The 17,298-nt window shown below is 39.7% G+C and overlaps 1 protein-coding gene across 4 annotated transcripts in view; it reads left to right on the forward strand.

The window, feature by feature from the left end:
* The window catches only part of prkcaa (protein kinase C, alpha, a), a 145,835-nt gene that overhangs the window by 74,881 nt on the left and 53,656 nt on the right, over positions 1-17,298 (forward strand). For all 4 annotated transcript variants that reach the window (XM_044345889.1, XM_044345890.1, XM_044345891.1 and 1 more), the window contains exons 4-5: positions 8,966-9,077; positions 10,483-10,611. In XM_044345889.1, coding sequence (XP_044201824.1) covers positions 8,966-9,077; positions 10,483-10,611 — 241 coding nt within the window. The remainder of the gene's footprint in view (positions 1-8,965; positions 9,078-10,482; positions 10,612-17,298) is intronic.

Here is a 17,298-nt window from a genome sequence, read left to right on the forward strand (position 1 = left end):
ATCTATGTTTAGCATTAAAAAAAGAGGTTTCAGGCCTCCTAGTAGTCACTAAATCTAAAGCAGTGCATGCTGCAACTAATAGTTTCACTCGGTCTTTATAAGGGCTAGACTTAAACTCTCTTTCTAGAAGTTTCACCTCATTCTCAAGGTCTTACTGAGCTTTGAGAGCCATTTTCTTTTGAGGTGTATCGGAAGAAATGATTATACCTATTAAATAGCATTTAGTTGTCTCCCACAAGACTGAGGGATTAACTTCTGGTGTATTGTTAACTGTCAAAAAAAAAATCTAAATGTTTAGTCACATACTCTATAAAATGACTACTCAATAGTGAAGGATCCAGACGCCAGTGTCTGCATGAAGGATTTTAATGTGGGGGTTGGATAATAATACTAATGGGACAATGATCCAATAAACCTTGGCAGTCAATTGAACATTCAGTAACTCTATCTAGAACTTCTCTTGAGATTTTAAAATAATTATCCGGGAAAAAGATTGATGTGGACTTGAGAAAAAAGTATAATCCTTTCCCTTAGGGTTTAAAATTCTCCATGTGTCAAATAATTCTATGTTATTACAGAGCTCCAATAGCTGTGAACTTTTCTGAGACTGGTTAGATTTTTGGGGAGATTGATCAACCTTAGGGTCCAAAGAGTACAATTAAAATCACCCCCTAATATTACATACAGTAGCCAATAATCTTTGAAAAAATGAAAACATAGCATCCCTGTTCATCTTGAATTTCTTTTTCTGATTTAAAGAGTAGTGCCTGACGTGTAAGAACGGTCACTCCTTGACTATTAGTTCTGTAAGATGAGTCAAAAACCTGGTCTACCCAGTTTGTGTGTAATTTAACATGTTCAAGATCTGAAAAGAGTCTCTTGAAGGAATCCATCTTTTTTAAGGAAAGAGAGAAATTTCTGGTGTTTGATTACATGGTTTAAACCTTTAATGTTAAGGCTAACAATTTTAATATCACTCATTTGTGTCAAAATGAAGCCAGATGAGCAAACAACAAAGTCATCTTGTAATCCAACTAATAATATAAACCAATACAGACAATTAGTGGGAACACAACAAACAGTAGTGGACACTTAACACCCACATAGCAAACACAAACCACAAGTATCCCAAAAATCTACCCTTGAATGATGGAATCCCTCTTTCCCCTTCTTCCACCTATTACCTCCAAAAGGCCACCGGAGTGGCCTAGAGGTCCTGTTAGGTCCATGAAACTGAGGGGAGACTCTCTGCCACAGAAAGGAATTTAAACCTAAATCCCCGGAGTATATATCTTACAATTTATCAGCTCCTCTCACTGCTCCTGTCTTGTGAAGCTAGAGAAAAATTTGCTGAGTTTGTTGGTTAGTGACTAGCTTTAATATTCATTGTAATGAGAATCTGCACATTCATTTAGTTGTTGTAATTTGTTGCACTCTTTCCAATCTGCTGCTCTGATCTGGTTTAATGCATAATATAAACCAAGCACTGCCGCAGGTGTCTGTTCATGTTCACAGAGGCTGACCAGATGCAAGATGCACACTGCAATAACATAGTCTGGCTTACAGGACTTTTTGTCCTTTCAACTGAAATCGAGTTAAGTATACTGTAGCTGCAGCTCCAAGACATCTGTTTAATGCTACAGTTGTATTTTGGTCCAGATTATTTTTTTTAAGAATTTTTGCTTTTACTGGAATATTGATGTATAAAAAATGAATGTTCCCAGGTGCTTTGAAACCAAGGATGCTGCTATAATGTTGACTGCCCATTAATAAATGTCAGTATTTCAAGATACAAGGCTTTAGCTGAACAATAAGGATGCAGTTGCAGTAGTAAAATCTGTTATTATCCTGTTATTAAAGATGCACCGTCCACCAGGGTATAACAGCAATGTGATATTTTTTTTTCAAATTTAGATTCATGTATAATTTTGTCCTTATTTATCTCACTGTGACTTTAACGGCGTGTATGCATGATGAGGAGTGACCCCCGTACTTAGCATCAACCACCTCTGCCCTCCCCCCCCCCCCCCCCCCCCCGTCTACTGGGAAGCCCCTGCTCAGCTTCACCCTGCCAAGCTGTTCATTAACAGAGGCTGCCTGGCGTCCTGCTTGCTAATTAAACTGGATTGGAGAGCCTGGCTAATTAGCCAACATCACTGGGCTGACCCCCTGTGCTTCTGTTTTCATCGCTAGCTCCTGGTAGCCTTTAGTCTTTTGATCAGCCCTCTGCCCTGTGTCTGTATTTGATCTATAGCTTCACATACAGACCTACCTGGCATTACTACAGGGCAAATGCCAAATATAATTTTAGAGAGTAGTTGAAGGAGAATCTACTCAGAGGTTATCAATACCTTCAATTAAATTAATTGTTTGGGCAAGCTTTCTGGAGAAAGTTTGTGTTAGCCCTATCTTTGTGCAACTTGTAATAATAAGAATAAAGGGTTTCTTCTGTATTACTGATCAAAGGAAGGAGATTGATTGATTAGTTGCCAGGGTAAAATATGACCAATAGAACAAGCTTACAGTAGTTTTGTTGATCTTTTTTATGTATCTGATAGAAAACACAACAGTGGAGGAATCTGTTCGGCCGCCACAAACTGAAAGAAAACATGACTCAGATCTGTTTCCTCCTTATTATCCTCATCCTGGTCATAATCCATCATCATTATTATCAGCAGTTAATATGAAATGGGAGTAATTGTTTACTCTCCATCCAAAATGGGAATGTGTTTCTAGAATTTTTACTTCATATCATTAATGACGTTTTCAAGCTCATGATAACAAGACTTCACTAAAGTTCGTCTTGTCCTTCTCATTTTTCTGTCATTCAGATTTTAACAGTGTTTATTTCAAATCGCTACTTCAGAACATTTTGATCTGATCTGTTAGTTTTCTGAGAACCACAATCCAGTTGTTTTTTTTTTTTTTTGGTAACAGCTGGATCCACACATGCCAGCACAAGCTATGCAACCTTCAATACTCTAGGTTGTTGGTTTGGAAAAACACAGTGTAATGATGCAAAATTGCTCCACATCTTGACATGTGACATCTGGGCAATCCTACTGGCTGTCATATTAGTAGTAACGAGAGGGCGTCCTCCTCGCTGCTTCATGCAGTCAGTCTGTAACATCCCCTGGCTGTGTTTTTTCCATTACGGCCCTCTTGTGTTCAGCCTAGTGATCGAGTTCATGACTGCCTTCGGCATTACACACTGGATCCCCTGCTGTTCTGGTGGGGTAGCGCCACCCAGTCTGTCTTGAATTTCCCATTAAGACCCAATTAGGCTGTAATAAGGGATAGAAGCCACAGGGGTTAACCCTTCCATCTCACAGCTCGCAGAAAGGACGTGTTAATGGACAACCTCATGTGTCCAGTGATGTGTAGTGAGGTACACTCGTTTACAGGATTCATTTTCTGCACGTTACAGCTCGCTCTAGTGAATCTTTAAGTGGCACCTTAGAAATCAGTCAGAGCGGTCAGACGTTTTACACCTGCCAGGTTGACTGGATGTTTATGTAAATTCATTTTGAGCAATTAGCTGCAAGTGGTCAAACATCAGAAAATTATTCAGTCACTAGCATGATTAATAATTAATTACTCATTTTGATACATCAAGTTCCACTGCCAAAGGTCAATTTTAAGTTTATTTTGAGTTGAATATCCATAGATTTTGTTTTACTGTTGATCAGAAAACATAAGCAAAAAAGAAAAAAGAGAATCAATACATTTATTAATGGAGATACAGCACAAATAATAGAAACAGAGCTACAGATATCTGCACTCTCTCTTTCAGACATTACTATTATTCAGCCAATTCAGGAGTGTTCATTTTCTGTATGATCTGTAGCGATGGTCGACCACTTCGTAGATTCTGACAAGCACCCGAGTGTGAAGCATCTCTCAAAGCTCTGGAAGGAACCGGACACGTTCGCTGACTCCACGAAAAACTCTTCACCATCACCTTGGTTGACCTGTTATCATTCTGTCTCTCTGTTGCGAGTATTTTCCATTATCTAGGAACATTTAAGCCATGTTTCAACCATGAAAAGCTGATGAAGAGTTGATAAAAATACATGATCCATCTGCAGATGAATTTGGCCGTTAGTCGCCATCGCTCATTCATGCCATAGATGGAGGGAACAAAGTAAAGGAGGTCGGGGTGGGGTGGTGCGGGAGGAGGGACAAGGGGATAATCCTTCAGGATCAGCTGTGTGTGGGTGGACATGAGTAAGTGCAGCTGGCACAGCCTCTCCCTCCCTCTCTCTCTCTCTCTCTCTCTCTCTCTCTCTCTCTCTCTCTCTCTACTGTCTGTCTACCTCTCTCGTCTTCTTGTCTGTCCTTAACTAACACACTGACTGCTGGCCTGTGCACAATGTGGTCAGGACGGCTAATTAGACAATATGCACTGTAAGTGAGTGCATAAAAGGTACGATCTCTGCAGGAATATGATCATTTGACAAAATGGCCAAGTTTAAATATTTTGGGCATTGTATTCTGCACATGTCCTGATTACCTAGCCGCTACAGGTAGGGGAAGTTTTCAGAGGTGCTGCCAAAGCTAGATAACGCATAAACACATTTACATTTTAATTAATCTAAGCCAGTAATAATACTCCATGAGATACTCATAAATGGTAAAAAACAGATGGCCGCCAGCTACCATGTAGGGTGCCGGCGCAACCATTAGGAGCAATTTGGGGCTCAGTATCTTGCCCGAGGACACTTCCACATGCAGACGGGATGAATCGGGGATCCATCTCCCGGCCTTCTGATTAGTGGATGACCCGCTCTACCTCTTGAGCCGCAGCCGCTTCTGGGATATGGATCATTGTTGCTGACAATTATTGTAGCTGTGGGGTGTTATTAATCATCTACTGTGTATCTGCAGAATCATAAATGTGATGTTGGAGGAATTTTAAAGTCGCTCAAGATGATGGACGTTTCAGAGAAACTAACCGTCAGCCTGTAACTGCTCATGGTATGATGGTTTGGCAGCCTGGGACATACTGAACAATTTGCTGAGATATTCTTAGGAAACACAGACCCGTCCAAAAAAGGAGAGCAGAAAACGCCGACTGAGTTTGTCATAAATGTTCACTTTTGAATATTTTTGACACATTTGTAGGTGGGATAAGACCAGTTTTTATTGTCCTTTAGCACCAAATGACCATAATCTATATTGATGGTTTGGGTTGTTGTTGATTAACTATGGTGATACAGTGATTACTTCATAAAGGACTTCTGCATTTCAGTGCAGTAACTTCAGTCACAGACCACTGAAAGCTGAGTCTAAGACCTGTTGATGTTGTTTCAGTTGCTTGGTGTTCAAAACAAAACACATTACTTCCCCTTTGACATTTGACTTTCATGTAGGCTATATTAGGAATTATTATAGTATATTCAAATTAAATATATACTGATGTTCAAAGCAGCTAAAATAAAATCACAGCAACTCTTTGTTTCAGATCAGGGCTCGCTTAGCGGTTAAACGAGTGGACAGCTGAAATACAGACAAAGGAAGCTTTTCTCTGTGTTCTACAAAGGTGTGAAGCCTCTGCGGACTGACAGGAAGGGAAATGGCAGATTCGAAGCAAGATCTGAGGAGACTGAATGAGTCTTTGTTGCATCAGTCCAGAGGCCGGTGTCAAACTGACTGAAATGGCAAATAGCAGCATTGATCACCGTGGCGCCTCACCGTGTGATACTGTCAGCTCTCACTGAGATAAATGACGCACTCTTCCCCTCGCTGATGATTTATTTCTTCTGGGTCAAGCTCTTTTCATTCATTTCACATTTGACACTGTATTTCTCAAAATACTGGGAAAAAAAAATAGGGGAGCTATTATTGGCACTGTTTCATTTTCAGTAGTCAGAATAAGTTTCTTTCTTTCCCGAGAGAATAAAACTCCTGTTTGCAAGGAATACGTAGACAGGTGTTCTTTCAAATTAATGCAGTGAAAAAATTAAATAAAAAAACGGACTCTAGCCTGGATAATGTTCTCAATGCTAATCCACTTAGAGGGATTTTAACTCTGAAAGAGATTTACAGTACAGCACAATTTGAGAAAGAGCAGGAAAGCACTTTGAACGGGTGCTTGGAGAAATGGCAGTCCTCCAGTTTTCACTCCAGCAGAGAGAGTGCTTCATACAGTAAGCCACAGGTTGAGTGCACAAAATGAATGAATGAATGTATGTATGCATGTGACAAGAGACCCTGCCATGCATAATGTATGTTAGTGCTACAGTGGCATTGTGATCTATCTGTATTATATCAGAGACACACTCACCTTCGCTGGTACTCAGATATTACAGCGTAGTAGCGTAAGCCATATGCTTTTACATCCACGATGATTTACATTTTTCATCCCATGCTCAGTACACAAAAGATTAAAACAGGGCTATAACTGGTTCTGCTTGTTCAACAGATCACATCAAAACTTAACACCTACCAATATTTACTGAAGGTAGAGTTTGCGCCTGGTGCCATTTGTTTGACACCATGTTATATTGAATTGTAAATGTTCTGCAGAGACGAACTGAGTGCCAAGTGAAATGAACTCTGCTCATGAATCTTACATTGGGGTTGAATTGAATTGACTTCTGGGATGCCGAAAAGGAGAATGGATGAAGTTTAAAGTGCAGCATTATTATCTCCAGTTAAAGTCACGCTTTTGGTTCTGCTAAATCCACAGAGTTATTCCCTGGTGTGTTACCACTATAACATAGGTTAATTTAACTTAACCGGTTTCTGACAGCTTAGTTGGAGGACTTTGTAACTCTGTTTAGTCTTCCTCCTCTTCCTGTTCTGTCTGCATATAAATGTTCACTCTGCATGCTAAATGTTACCTTATTTGAGTATCCAAATTATCCAAATTTATAGTGGATGCCGGCTGAGTGTGAGTGGTGATGAGAACCTGATAAAAAAAGAAGATGGATCCTGCATTTACTTGAAATGGGGAGAAGGAAGCTGCTCATGCAAATCCCAGACCTGTGTTCAGGAATGACAAATGCAAATAAAACACGACAGATGGGTTGTTTTATTAACGCTGTCTTACAATACTAGTCCACATAACAGTATGAGTATACTGTGACTGATTTTATAGTGCAAAATAAAACGTATTGTCTGGTACCATCATCTATAATCAAAACTCTAAACCCTATGATTATATACTGCCACTTGGGAAGCTTGATCAATTCTAATATATCCAGAGGTTTTTAATTACACAACCTATTTGATGTGATTCGTTTTACATGGTTAGGGGTTAAAGTAAATACAGTAATATAGATAATGTGATATATACAACCGATAGCCTAGAAACTGTAGACAGCCTGTAGGAGTTATTGGCTTTGATTATGTTATGGTTTTCTATCTTTGGCACAAAAAAAAGCCACAAATTCTTCTGTTACACCCCACAGCATTGGTCACAGAGATATTTGCATCTAAATATCCAGATATACTTTAAAACACAAGGGGCCTGTGGTTAGACAGTAGTAAACTATCGCGGTTGGCTGATATCTCTTCCATGTTATGTCTTCCATGTTATGAAATCTCCTGTTAATGCCGTACATTGCTGCCGTGTTGTGTTTGATGTTCTTCATGTGGTTGACTAATGCATCACCATCTGTAAGAACCAACTGGCCAATGAATCTGTTTCCTGTTATTTGGAAATCCTCAATCTAAGACAAATAAATCAAGTGGGAAAAAACCCCCACTGAATACAATAGATGCATGTTACTGAGTGATATGTTAAGTGCTGTAAAAATTAAGGAGAACAGTCTAACATAGCAGGAGCCAACAATAAGTGTGTTATCTTTACAAAAATATAACTCAGCTTCCTGCAACCAGTGGCTCCATTACTACTACTCGGTCTTACAGCGTCATACTTTCCATTAAACCCTAATGTTTTTCACACTTTGACTAATATAATATTTATGTAGAGAGCCTGGAGCAATGAACTGCGATAATAGGAGGCTAATGATGAATGAGAAGCTCTGAAGGCTAAGATGACTGTTTACACATCCGAACACATACACAGAGCCTTAACTGAATGGTTATAGTTTCTGACACATGTTATAGAGCAATGAGAATAAAGAAGTGGTGTTCATGGTAATAAATGATAGTATTTAAGGGTGTTTTTGAGGTCTTCATGTGTGCAGTAATTTCCAGATGTGTCGTTTGTACTTAAATGAGTACATCTTTATAAGCGAATCATGTATTTCTCGCTTTGGCACCGTTGGATTTATTGTTCGCCCATCGAGTACAAATAGAGGAAGATGGTCACGCAACTCAAAAGCATCGGTTCAGTAAAAGGCTGATGAGGATTGATTGGCTTCCACTTCAAGTTGTGCGGAACTTGTACGAGAAAAAAAATAAGTGGTGATTGCGGTCCGTCGGTAATCAGAGACGAATTGTTTCCTGAGTGTCTTTTCATTACACACAGTGGTGTCTCGTGATGAAGTATGTTCATTCCATTTTTTTCCTTCAACGAGTGTGAGTGTCAGAGGATGAAGGATGCTGTCGTACATGCTGGGAGTCATTTTTTTTTCACGAATGATATTTTGAATTCATAGCCTTATGCCGAAGCCTTTTAAAATAGTATTTAACAGCCAAAAGATTGATTTCTTTAAAGAACAAAAAGATTTTTCCCAACTTGTACAAAACATCTTATGTCTATGTCTATCCATTTGATTTTTTTTCTTTTCATTTTCCAAACAGTATGACAGCTCTTCCTAATATAAAGTGCAAAATTTAGCTAAAAATACTGGGTCAAATTACAAATCATAATAATTCAAATCACTGTCGTTGGCTTTCCAACATGGAATTGATACATTAGAATGAATCAGTGTTTTCTCATAGGCTCGAATAATAAACTGTACGTAAATTGATTGGTTTGTGGTTTCAGATATGTTTCAGTTATATTTTAGTATTTCAGGCTTTTTAAGGCTCTTTTTTTTTTATCCTCCAGGATCCCAGAACGAAGCATAAATTCAAGATCCACACCTATGGGAGCCCCACCTTCTGCGACCATTGTGGCTCTCTGCTGTATGGCCTCATTCACCAGGGCATGAAATGTGACTGTGAGTATTTTCATTTAATTCATGCAACATCTCACTCAGATATGAGCATCGCATCATACGCCACTAAAATTTTGCCCTATTTGTGTTTTAAACATTTGAATCATATTTTAAAATGAATCTAAGCTGCTGTGCTTCATCAGTAGTTCAAGTGGCTGATTAGAATTTAATCAAGCATATCAAGTGGTGTAGACATTTAAGTTGATGCTTGTACCTTTCCGTTATGGGTTTAAATGAGTCATAAGTGAGGCATGCATAAGGTAATATCATGCTTTGCTGAAAGTGGCTCCACACACATTATGTTCTGTTTTAGATCCACTTTGTCAGCATCAGTCTCCTGACAAAAAAGACTATTGTTCCTCTCCAGTGAATATCATAAGCCTATGTATTTACCCTTCTCCTTGACTTCCACTCATTAAAATCCCACACTGTCTATTTTCAGTCTGCAGCTATGTTACAGCACCTCGAACAGGCCCGTTTTACCGAGTGTTTATTAATATATCTCTCCCTCGCTCTCCTTTCCTTTAATCTTGTATTAGTGGATTAAAGTCTGAAAGTCTCAATTAGCTCCTAAATACATTATCCTCCACCTACTACAGACCACCAGTTATGGAAATTATTGCTCCACGGTGTACATGAATACAGATGCGGATGGCGTGGCAAATTATTTTGGCACCTCCTAATCACACTACAGTAAGATTTACACTGTAGTATTTTTAAGCACTGGTGAGCTGCAGGATTGTTACAGATGAGGCACATAGAAATTCATTTAAAATAAAAGGTATTTTTGTCTCGTGGAGAATAACGCGGCCGTACAGTCATTTTTCATTATTAGTCACCTACTGACCTGCTGGTATGATGATGTAACTATTGGTAACTGCTCCCAATCCATGACAGGGTGGCTCAGCTGGCTGACACATAGGTCATGCATTCATGACATCATGAAGCTGAATCTGGGTCATAACCTTTTCATCTCCTCGCTCGTACAGCTTTCAGAAACCGTTTGATGTTGTGCCACACATGTATGATAGATGAAATGAAATTGAAATATGTCCTCCTCATATAGATCCAGTAAATCTGAAAGACATCTTTAAAGCAGCTTACTGTATCTGAACGTTAAGCCATAATAGGCTGTGCACAGGGTTTTATGAAAAGAAAACATTATGTCACCATAATGAATCTTTATCATAACTATAGATCATTACTATTTTCATTATGTTGTCATAAACATATCAAAACTTTATATAAACAATCAATAAAGTAGTTATTGGTGTGTTTGTCAGTAAATTTCCACGAGCATCAAAGTCAGTTTAGTTTGATTTGGATCAAATGCATAAAGCTCATCTTTATCTGTATAATGTCCTCCTCCCTGATGTCTTTTATCTCCTCTCTCTCTCTCCGCCTCCAGCCTGCGAAATGAACGTCCATAAGCAGTGTGTCATGAACGTCCCCAGCCTGTGTGGAACCGACTTCACCGAAAGGAGGGGGCGTCTTTACCTCAAGTGTGAGGTCAGCGGGGATAAGCTGCAGGTCACAGGTAGGCCTCACATGGTTCCCTCTCTGTCAGCACTCACCCAATCAAACGGGCTTAAAAAAAAACGCCACCTGTGATATATCTGAACTGATCGAGGCGCGATGCCTTAATGCTGCCTGCTTGGGATGCAGTGAATCCAACTGCTAACTGCATGGCTGGCCCTGTGACTATCAGTATGCTGCAAAGACTATTCCCTTTTGGCGCACAGATCGATAAAGCCTGTAGGAAAAAAAAAAAATCACAGTTACAACACACTTGGAAGGCAATCCCATACCAAATATGTAGCCCTGCAGTGTTGTGTGGTTTACTGTGTGGGCCTCGAGTCGTTACTCTTTTTAAACAGTCACGACTCGCTCCGTGTTTGTCGGACTTTCTGATGTAACTGGATTGTGTCTGTGAAGCGTAATTGAATGCTTGATATATTAATTCATGTCTCATCAGAACACCATAAACGCAAGATCCAAGCGCTCTGCTCTGGAGCGGGGTCGTGGCTTTTCAATCGCTTTCTTACCACTATTCATCAGAAGGCTCTTCTACACAAGCATATTACTATTCCGGCCATTTTAATTACCGATACCTCCGGTTTCAAAGAAACACCTGGTCTTTGCCTACCGAGACCAGGAAAGGATGTAATGAGATACTATTAATAGAATTTAATTAATGTAATAAATGGTGATGTAATATTCCAGAGACCGTTCAAATCCATCAGAAATCCTCTCGCTGCAATTTGTTAATTTTGTATGAAGAGCTAAAAAAAGAGTTGCTGCAAAAAGATGCTGATTATGCTTGTTATGTTAAATAACCCATACATTAATGCATAAATATTTATACCACTGCAACATACAGTCTCTGCACAATAACAATGAAATGTTTAAATAGATTTTAACTACTATCTGTTGTTATTTTTTTATGATTATTCATCCTTTGCATGCCTTGGCCATTTTCCGAATACAAGCAATACATACAACAAGTATTTTATATTGATAAACCACAAATTATTTGACAGTTCACAATTGTTGGCTTTGCACACAGTGTTGAATAATCCTCTCAGAGCAAATAACGGCTGACTGGCTGCTGTAGTTAAGCTGAGATAATTTCACGCATAAGCGAGTTTGTGACCGGAAGGTTGGTGGTTAAATCTGAGTGGGGAAAGTGAAAAAGCAGCGCTTGCCCATCCATCATTACCACTACTGTGGAGCCCTTGAGCAAGGAAGGCCCCCCAAAAACTGCTCCAGTGTGACTGCTCAGTGGCTGGCAGAGCAGACTGTGGTTGTTGGGCAGCTTTTGGGTGGGAACGTGTGTAACTGTGTGAATGTGATACAAAAGAGAGGCTTCCTTTGTGAAACTTCCCTGAATAGATAAAAGTTAAAAAATAAAAAAAATCTGTCAAATGTATCTGTCGTGGCTCTCTGAGTCCTCAGATAAAAGTAGCGCAGAAATTTGTTTGATGCTGCTGTGAGTGCAGAGTTGTCAGTTTTGACTATTCAATGAGGGGCTGTGGTCCTCCAACGTGACTGCTGCAGGATGCTGCATCACTGGGCATAGCGCTGACATGGATAGTGACAGTTTGCACTAGTTTATAGTGTAATTAAAGCAATGATGATAAAGTAACGTAGGTACATGGATGGTAGTGCACAATTATACAACTCTGCGCAGGAGCATGCAGAGGCTACAACTGGCTAAAACAGCAAATACTGATTGTTAGGTCTTCATATGCAATAAGACTTTGAATCACTGGAATTTGCACTATGCATATCAGCCAAGCTGCACTGTATTGTCGCATGATCTTTTTATACATGGAAACACTGAGGTACAACAGTGTATTTTTGATTGGTGCCAGTTTTGTCTTGTATTTCAAGGCATGCTGTAAATCCCCCTGGCTGTAATGATAGTGCATTAGCACATCTGCTAGAACAATAGTGACTGCAGGGAGCTGACAGCAGGCGCACATAATCATTCAATTAGCTGGCTAACGGGGGTCAGCGTATTGCAAGACCCTGGCACTGAACCTCACTTATCAAATTATCACCGAAAGACACACAGTGAATGTGGGCTGGGAAGTGGTGCAACACCTACATGCACGCTTAACACAACAAAAAGGTTAGGGAACTTTTTTTTTGAGTGGTGAGTTTACATTTTCTGGGCAGTAAAGTTCTGGAAATGTTCTAAAAATGTACAAAAACTTGCGGACACTCGCGACTACATGAAGCACTTACATGGTTGATGACAACTAACATAATCCAAGATCTTGCCAAATGTTTGACTTTCACTTTTGGCAAGTTGGGTTGTCTCTTTGTCTGCATCACAGAAACAAACTAGTTTAACTCCCCAGAAAGTGTGTTTCTTTTAGTAGCACTGTAGCATTTAGAGTGATTTTTTTATAGCTAAGTGTTTAAATACCTAAACAGTGACAACAGTCTAAACACAGAACATATTGAGTTGGTCCAATAATGCACAAATATTTAGTCAAGATTTTGGGATGAGACCTTGCATTTCCCCCTCTCCATCTGGTGTTGTATCCTGACATGCGTTCATCTCTCACCATCCAGTCATCTGCCTGAAAGCATGAGCTATTGCTGTAATTAATGCAGCTGATAGAGTAAATACAACCTCCTTGTGATTACAGAGCTGGTACTACTGGAGTATAATTTGGTATATCTGCTTTAGAAACACTCCGGTGCAGTATTGCTTTCATTTTTGCTGAACTGCGTTCCACCACAGACTGCTATCATAACTCATGATAATGATCTGTGTATACAGTATGTGATGAAAATGCGTGCATATTTCACACTTGTATGTATCTGTTTGTGAGTGTATACACCAGGGATGGGAAACCACCATTATCACCTACGATCTGTTTGGTTTGAGGGAAACCCTGCAGACTCCTGGCCCTCCACGGTGCATGGTAGCCAGTTCCTAATGCGGATTCAACATGCGTGTTATCATTTGCATGTGTTCTCTTGCTGATGTGTGTAGGTGTGTGTGTGTGTGTGTGTACTGCTGTAACAGCCTGGAGCCAACTCAGGCCGGATTGTATCAAAGATTACATTAGCTGCTGTAGACGCCGTGCAGACAACCTCCCAAGCAGAGCTGTGTTACTTGCACACTGTAGAGTTTAACAAGAAGGAGCAGTGGACGGCTGGAAGACAGAAAACTTTGCATAATTTTTATATGTATCATTCCGCAGCGTGTGTGATCCTGTTTATTAGGATGTGTATGTACCCAGTGTCACATTTTTGTCAATAAAAATCAATTTTGAGTGTCTGTATAGTGGAATATATGCATGAGTGTACCAAAACAGCAGTTATTTGAGTTGGGAATCTTTATACTTTCATATTCTGTACATTGGAATGCTGTGTGTGTTGTCACCGGGGCTAATATAGCTGATGATGGTCTGTAAATACCTTCAAACCACAGACTGGCCACTTGTGAAACCACAAAAATGAATTGAATTAATTTTTAATGTAACTTGCCCAACACTTTTAACGATATTTGCATTGAAACAAAGGATGCTGTTGTCACGGACCTCTAACCCCCCTACTGTAGTTCCTTCTATCTGTGCCAGATATTGCAAAGTTTCATCAGAACCATCTGAGTCAACTGAAAAACAACCGCTTCAGTTACATAAACTTGTTTCATTTGGCTTCTAATGAGGATTTTTTTTTTTTTTCTGTTCCTCGTGATTCCAATGAAGGAGGCCCAAATGAGGTTTAAGAGCAAAGTGCCACGCTGACATCTGGTCTGGTCCCTGGAAAGTGGTTAGCTTCTTTGAATTCTGCAACTAGTTTATTGGCTAATTTTCCTTTATGTACACACACACACACACACACACACACACACACACACACACACACACTCTCTCCTTGAATTCCTTCACTTAAATGAGTTTTACCAAAGCACAAGCAGATCTTCTTCTAAAAGAGCCTTATTTGTTAGAAACCAAATTCATGTTTTTAAGTTTCATATTTTCAAAACCATGGAACCAGGACTTCTCAGTATTTCTTATATTTTTTGAGATTATGCAACCCTATTAAATTTATAATCTAACAAAACAAATGGATAGACTTTCAATGTCTGGAATAAGCAATGTAACATGGCGCCTTAAAGTTGAAGGTGAAAGGTTGAACGAGTGAAGACGATTAGCACGCACAGCGTACTTTGAGTGATGAGGGACTTGAATTTCCTGCAATTCACAAACGGTCAGAGGCGAAATGTGCAACAGAAAATGACACGACAGCCAGAGGAAACAGCTGTCCTTTAACCCCATACATGAACCAGACATTTAACCCCAACCAGACTAATAAGAGACAAACAAACTGACTTTCTGCTGAAAAAACCAAAACGATAATGAGTTCCTACGAAACACTGAGAGATACTGTATGCGTGTGTGTATTTCCAGAAACATGAGTAGAGAGAATGTGTGTTTTTGTCAGTTGTGGTGGTGAAATGGAGATGGGAGGGGAGAGGTAGAGAAAGAGACAAAATGGTTTCTGTTTGTCTGTTAAAGGACACACACAGACCGCTAACCTTGTCCTCCGCCTCTCATTCCTGCAAACACACAGCTCCCTTCTGTCCGTTGGTGCTGAGAAAGCCACCCTCCTGTTTGTTTCTGCAACCCTATTGTTCGACGACTCCGTGGAAGTATTCGTAGTCACTTGGGAGAGGTCATTTATGTCCCGTGTTCTTTTTATTTATACTTATTACTATTATCACTGTGTGCAATCGTGTGTGTGTGTGTGTGTGTGCATGCACCCTTGCCATCTGCAGGTCCTATCGGGGTGTGTGAGAGACAGTGGTAATAATTACATTTCTGTTTTGTTCCCTCGTTGACTCATCCAGTCCTGCAGAAAGGCCTCATTTAACTCTGCTCTCCCTCTCACTTCCCTCCTCTTTCTCTCTGCCTTTCCTTAGATTTTTACTGTTGCCCCGATGTCCAAATGTGTCTCTGCTATTTGTTACACCAATGCTGCGTGTGTGTGTGTTTCATATGTAGGTGCAGTATAGGTGCAGTGTAGGTGTGTGTGGGTCAGATTGGTGCTGAGAGTGGATATAGATGTGGGTGGATTTTACTGTTGAACCTTCTGGAGGTGTAGTGGTTTTACAGTAAAAGACAAAATCAATCTGTTAACTTCTGGCTGATGCTGCTAGTAGCAGCAGTCTACCTCGCATTTCTCAGTTGCTGTTTCTGAAGTATATGTGTGGATAACTGGCTAAATGTAGGAAATTTAACATCACACAGAGATATTTACAGCGGTGCTACATCAGACATACCATGTGAAAAATGTCTATGATGGTGTATATCATCATATTCTATGTACATTTGCTTTTCTTCTCTGGATAAACTCATTACATTTATACCTTTATGTCTGCATTCAGAAATCTCTGTCCTCTCTGGGTTGATGAGGAAGATTCTGGGAGATGCAAAGTGAAAAAAACAAGTCCGCTTTCTATTTTCGAGGTGTTTAACAATGTGTTACAACAAGTCTAGTGTGTTATATTGTGAGCAGCAGGACTGTAGTTGTATGTGTTCCTCTCTGTCTTAAACTCTTTCATCTGTTTTCACTCATATCACTCTCTCTGTACCGTCTTAGTTTCCTTCTTTTTAAGGCTATTTTAGGTCACTCACTGTAGGCAGAGGCGGTGTCAAATGTCAAGTTTGAACACTTAATACTGTACCTATTCATAAAAATAACTGAATTCAACAGTTGATATACAGTATTCCACATGTACAGTATAGCGAATAGAGAAAGTCAGTCGCTTGACTTGAGCCTGCAGAAGGACTACTTTACCCTAGTTCAGGATTTCATCCATGTTAAGTACTTTTGTTTTCCAGTATATTGGCTTTTTTACATTCCTTTTTCTTGCTCAATAGTGCAGCACATCCCTCTTTCCAGCCCTTACGCCCATCGAGCTAACCATGTTGATCATCGCAGTGTCTGTACTTACATAATACTCTTAATTACATCCATCTTACCACTAAGTGTCTCATTCAGTTAGCCAATCACTGAAACAAAATAAATATATTCCACCTTTCACTACTGGCTTCTCTGAGTCAAGGGAAGACTCGCTGGAAGGCGGAGTCGGGGTTGGATGGAGCCTCTGTCTGGGGTTTTGGATGCAACCTGCGGGTTGCCGATTGATGATCACTGCCCGATGATGTGAACGCAGCTGACTTCCATTGCTTCCACTCTGTAGCCTTTTCTTCTAGTCATTTCCACTTCTTTGTAATGTGTGACTCACCGTACAGAAAAGCCAACAGACTCTTGCCAAGTGAAAATTGACTTAAAATTCCTGCTATTACATTTTCCTTATGAATCAGAGTTAAGATACAGTTGACAGTGTTTTTTTTTCCAGGAGCCACTGGAGCAACAGTGTCTTCTGTCTTAATGTTCTGTCGTCAGCTCTTATAATAAAGATACAATCCATCAGAACAGTACTGTAATTGATATAAATATATTATCATTTTAAAATATCTGTAAGACAGTTTATATATAAACCCAGTTATAGTCCTTTTTTAGCCCCCATTAGGCTTCCAATAGAGAAATACATTTAGCTGAGATCATCCCATCGGTCAGCTCACTAGTAAGTGGGAACATAAACATAAAAACTCATGTCATACTGAAGACGTGCTGGTCGTTCCACGTCCTTTATGATGATATAATATCACATTATAAAGCAAAAAAACTCCTG

Source organism: Thunnus albacares, chromosome 3, assembly GCF_914725855.1.
Source record: "Thunnus albacares chromosome 3, fThuAlb1.1, whole genome shotgun sequence".
Taxonomy (NCBI): Eukaryota; Metazoa; Chordata; class Actinopteri; order Scombriformes; family Scombridae; genus Thunnus; species Thunnus albacares.